The sequence below is a fragment of the Charadrius vociferus genome, unplaced genomic scaffold (genome assembly GCF_000708025.1).
Source record: "Charadrius vociferus isolate BGI_N301 unplaced genomic scaffold, ASM70802v2 scaffold139, whole genome shotgun sequence".
Lineage (NCBI taxonomy): Eukaryota > Metazoa > Chordata > Aves > Charadriiformes > Charadriidae > Charadrius > Charadrius vociferus.
In genome coordinates this window covers 886,845-892,241 of record NW_009650169.1, presented here as the reverse complement: position 1 = coordinate 892,241, position 5,397 = coordinate 886,845, and the positions used below count along the sequence as shown (strand labels likewise).

General features: G+C 53.0%; 1 protein-coding gene across 1 annotated transcript in view; it reads left to right on the top strand.

Annotated features, from left to right (window-relative positions):
• The first annotated feature begins 518 nt into the window (after positions 1 to 518).
• The window catches only part of ARHGEF33 (Rho guanine nucleotide exchange factor (GEF) 33), an 18,308-nt gene continuing 13,429 nt past the window's right edge, over positions 519 to 5,397 (top strand). The window contains exons 1-4 of the mRNA XM_009892478.1: positions 519 to 545; positions 1,476 to 1,640; positions 3,300 to 3,421; positions 4,332 to 4,474. Of these exons, the coding sequence (XP_009890780.1) occupies positions 519 to 545; positions 1,476 to 1,640; positions 3,300 to 3,421; positions 4,332 to 4,474 (457 nt within the window). The remainder of the gene's footprint in view (positions 546 to 1,475; positions 1,641 to 3,299; positions 3,422 to 4,331; positions 4,475 to 5,397) is intronic.

Below are 5,397 nucleotides of genomic sequence, written 5' to 3'. Positions count from 1 at the left end.
GCAGCCATGGCCCTAGGCAGACCCTCTAACCCTTCAGGCTACATTCACAGGTCACAGGGTGACAATTCCTGTGATACAGGAGTGTCACAGGAAGGTGTCCGCTGTGGCCAGGAAGGGTGGGTGAAGGGGTTGAACCAAGGGGTCTGGAGCTTCAGCTGGCTTGGGGAGTCAGGGCTGAGTGCCTGAAGAGGGAAGATGTCCTCAGCCTCCTGCTCCCCTCTGCCCTGTCCCAGCTCCTGTCAGTCCCGCTCCTCCTACCCCAGCAGCTCTAGGAATGTGTGTCCAGCCAGACCAGACTGGGGACTGTGGGGTAAGCACTGGGGTAGGAGGGGGGATGTCAGGCAGACGTCCTCTGTAAAGACGCTGCCGGTCTTGATCAGAGGAGGATGGTGCCTGCCATTGCCCCGAGGTATCGGAAGCCATCTCTGCTCCATTTACAGGACTCAAGCGCCTGAGTTCCCCGGGGTGGCTGTCCTCTTACCATCAGTGCTCCAGTTTTGGACTCAGTTTATAACCAGATGTTAGGCCGAATTTCTGTTGTAAAGGTAAAAACCACTGGTACCGAAGTGCCTTGGGCCGCGACCTCGCCATGGGCTTTGTGCAGGCAGAGCGAGCACCTTGCTCGCAGCGGTGGGGGCAGAGCTCAGTCAGGGTCACCGGCCCCAGCTGTCCCCCAAGAGGGTGTCCCCGCTGAGCCCTCCACAAGCCGCCTGCCTCCCCTCATTGCCCACCTCCGCACCCACCTTGTTTGCTCGCCATGCCAGCCTGGCTCGCCCCGCTCTGTCTCCTGCTTCACCCAGCTACCAACCGGCTGCCTCCAGCTTGAGGTTGTGAGCTCTTCCAGCGGCGCTAGGGCCTCTAGGGACAGAAAACAGGGAGAGCGGGCACAGTGTCACCATATGTCAGGGGCAAACCTCCCGTTCCCCCCCCATCGTGAGTTAAGAGAGTTGCCTCCTTCCCTGGAAAGGGCCCACTGACCGAGGACAGAGCTTCTCCACAGCCCTTAGATAGCAAGGAGGTGTTAGACCTGTCTGGGGAGAGCACCAGCCCCACGAGCATGTGGGGGAGGAGGACTTGCTCAAAAACGGACGTGTTCTTGATTGCTCAGCTGCTTTGGTGATTGATAATCTGGCTGCTGTTGTTGCAAACCTCGGCATGTTTCAGGCCGTCCTCTCCTTCTACAGACCGACAGGCTGCAAACTGCCAGGGGGGGCTGGAAAAACTCCCAAGTCTAAAAAGGGGCACAATTGACTGCCCAAGACAAACACCTCCTACCCTGTACTGAGGCTGCAGCAGGGACCAAACCTCCCCCCATGTCTCCCAGCCATGACAAGAGGAGGAGAAAGAGGACAGCATCTTACAGGATGGGTGACACCCAGCCTTCATGCCACTCTGATCCATGGGTGACCCTTAGGGACACAGCCACCTGCATCTAGGAGGAGGGACTGAGCCCACCATATTTGTGGTTCCTCTAGTTGCAGGCATTAGCCTCTGAGTTGAAGGCGGGTTTCACAGAAGCAATGCAGGAGCTGTCGCGAATCCAGCATGGCGAGTACGCCCTGGAGGAGAAGGTCAAGAGCTGCCGCTGTGCCATGGAAGAGAAAGTGGCTGAGATGAAGAATTCCCTCAACACCTTCAAGGTAGGAGTGTGACCTGTGGGGGGTGGGGGTGGAGGAGGGGCTGCATACCTACCACGTTCGCTCGTGTTGCATGGGGCAGCATTCCCCCTGCCTGCATCAATCCTTCCTGCTTGTAAAGAAAGCGAGCTGGCAATTGTTTCAGCAGTATCTGGTGCATTTCCTTTGGCTTTGTGTCTCCCTCCAACCCAAACATAACCCGCACCCTGGCCTCTTTAACCTCGTGGTGGGCCATGAGGCTGTGCTGCGAGCTGCCCCGGGGCACAAGCAACCCTTGCGCTGGGCTGCGTGGGCAACGGGCATGTGGCCCGTTCACAGGCTGCGGCTGGGCCACGGTGTCAGTGCCGTACCTCTCCCCGGGTCAGGTCTCCTGCATTTCCTGCAGGAACCAAAGCCGCTGGGGAGCAGGGAGCTAACACAAAACCCTAAAGCCTTTTGAAGCTGCATTCCCACACGGCTGGGAAGGAAGTGCTGCCTGGTTTGATCCGGCCCAAGAGGATAAAGACAAAGGACGGGAGAGAGAGCCTAGCAAGAAGGCTTGATGTATACTTTAAACCAGCCAGTGTCTCCATGCAGAAATGGGACTGCCTGTGAGGAGGCAGGCAGAGAAACTGCGTTATTGTTTTTATGGTAATTTTCCCCATGGGGTTTTTGCTGAGTCAATAGTACCTTGTGAAGTTAAAGAGGGCTGCTAACCAGAAAAGCCCAGTACTGATCCTGTGAGCAGGAGAGACGGATGGCACCAGGCAAAAGGAGCCCTGTGGTCCCAGATGAACAAGGGAGATGACAAGAAGCATAAGAGCACATGGCAGAGGTCTCAAAACAACCAGAGGTAGGGTTATTCAGGACATTGTTATGGGTGCAAAAAGGGGTTTTAAAACCCAGGTAGAAGGAATTATGCAAGCAACAGGAGGGGCAAAGGCTGCTCTCCCGCTGCCTGATGCTCATGTTGACTGTCCAAACATTGAGGTCCCAGTGAATCCACCTCCTTGGTTGGGGAAAATCCCTCTCCTTCAGTTTACACGAAACTCTTGAGTCTCTCTCCTCCATCCTGCTGCTCACTTTGATGAAACCTGCAGGAACTTCACACATCCGAGAGCTCTACATCTGAGTAAGGCTTGGTTGAATCAGCCTGAGGGTTGCTGAGGGAGGACGTGCTCACAGGGATGTTATGGAGGGCCTCATTTTCTTAGGAAACCAGACTAAAAAGGCAGCTCCAAGGCATGACTGGCAAAAGCTTATACATGTAAGTGGTCCCACTGGGATGTGAACCAAGTGCACCACAAGAATACACGTGCTGGAGAACTGCCAAGGGAAATGGGCTTCCTCAGGCCCACCTCCAAGTGCCATTCAAGGCAGGTGTCCTCCCAGTGCTTTCAACTAGTGGTGGATGAAGCCCCGTGTCTCCATCTCCCACTGCTGCCTTAACCATGTAACATCACACTGACTGGCATGAGTTGCCTGTAGCTGAATTAAGGTCTGCCACGCTGTGCATGGCATGTATTACATACGCTGGACTTGCAAAGGAAGTGTGTCTAATTACAGAGCCACTCTCCACAGCACCCTGAAGCATCTCTGGTGCGCACCAGCCAGCATTCAAAGCTGTGATCTGGGAGGCTGATGGGCACCCTGGGAATGCTGTGCTTTTTGCCTGTTTCTCAGGAGGAGCTCAGCGATGCGAAGTCAATGATTGAAGAAATCAGTGCCAAGCAGGAGGAAATGCAACAGAAGATTGAGCAGCTGCAGCAAGAGAAGCGGCGGGAATCACGGAAAGTGAAAGCTAAGTAAGGGCCCAAACTCCAGAGTTCCGGAAGTGCTAATTAGCACTGGTATTCATTTTGTTAATTTCTTTATAGCTTAATTGCTTAATCTTTTTTTCTGGCTGGACATGTGTATCAATCCTGATTTATTACTGGAAGCTCTAGCCTTCAGTTCACCCCAGGCTTTTAGACACATACCCCCACGGAGCAAATACAGCAGCAAAACATCAACACCTAACTGGGATTCCAACAGCAAAACAGCCCCAGCAGCTCTCAGGAAAACCAGGGCCTGGTGAAACACACAGACCTGCTAGAGACATGTTGGGGCAGGAATCTTATTGAAAGCCAGGAGCCTTCACCCTTACAAGCTATTAAGCCACCTCCACCTAGACAACAGCACTGCCGTTTCCCCTTCCAAGCGTGCAGGACTCAGCGGGCTCCTGATGGTGCAGTCATGCTCTGGTCTTTTGTCACCGGCCTTTTCTTCTCTGAGCAGGGCCACGTAGGAGCATGTTTGCACACTGCTGGGCCACACTGTTGCTGGGATGAAGCAGACGGTTTCTCCACCTTGGCCCCTATTAGCCGCCTCCTGAAAATGGATTTTTGATGAGGGGTGTACAGATTGACTTGATGCAAACACTTTGCAAATCTAGGCTAGCCCCTTAGCTAATTAAGCCATTTAATTAGATGAAAAATGCTCTGCAGAAGCACAGGTCTGAAATAACCTTCTCCTATAGCCAGTGGAAGTTACTTCCAGAGTGTTCATTGTTCATGAACTGCATCAAAGCCAACTCCATCAAAGCCAACTCATTTCCTGGTCTCTGCTGGCGTTGTCCTACTTCTGACTCTGCATGTGTTTGCCACAACTGCAGTGTAGGGGCTTCACCTGTAGCTGTCATACTTTACAACTGTCTTATTCTTTGTATTTGTACAGAAGAGCACAGAAGGATGATCATGGGTCACAGACAGTGCCTACACCTCTTCAGGGCAGCCCATTTCGATCCATTAACCTCCCAGAACCTGTGCTGATCAATGAAGATTTTACAAGTCTTTTACACAACGTGACTTACGAAAAAGGTAGGAAATAGAGTAAGCAAATGCAGTGCCTTCCTCAGGAAAAAAAAAAAAAAATCCAGAAAAGGGTCAGTAGGTTAGCAGGACACCAAGTTTTCCGCAGGTGGCAGCAGCACAAAAAGAGAACAGGGGTGCTCCCCTCGGCAGCACTGCTCCTGGGTCTGTGCATGCTCCTCGGCACAGCGCCTCAGGATAGCAACCTCACTGCTGGCCTGGTCTCAGGAGCTGCTGCTCCATGAACACGGTCCCAAAAGCCATTGCTTGTCTCCTTCAAGGAAAGGGAAGCAGGCTGGATCTTCCCTGCAATGCTAGTGGCACAGACACAGAGCCAAGTAGGAGCCCCTGATAAAAATACTGCAACCTATGGATTTGTTTCTGTGTGAGGGAACAGGGCGCAGAAAGGAGGACAACAGGGACTGGGCTGACAGAGAACACCTGGTGTCATTAAGGGGCCATACCAGTGGTTGATTTGACAAGGGGACATGGGACCTGGTACATATATTTCTTCTTTCAGGAAGAAATTTTTCACTCAGGCTGGTGAGCCCCTGGCCCAGGTTGCCCAGAGCAGCTGTGGCTGCCCCATCGCTGGAGGTGTTCAAGGCCAGGCTGGATGGGGCTTGGAGCAACCTGGGCTGGTGGGAGGTGTCCCTGCCCAGGGCAGGGGGGTTGGGACTAGATGAGCTTTAAGGTCCCTTCCAACCTAAACCATTCTATGATACTGTGATATACACACAAGGCTACTAGTGTCACTGCTCCATGCATGGAGCAGTACTAGGAGAATCACTGCCCCAGGCTGCTCACCCATGGTGTTAGGGTTACACCATGACCAGCAATACACTGTCAACAGCCAAACAGCTGTGAAGGCTGGAATCAAAGGTGATGGACCAGAGCCTTTTTTCCTATAGTTAACTTCGGGGATCTAAACT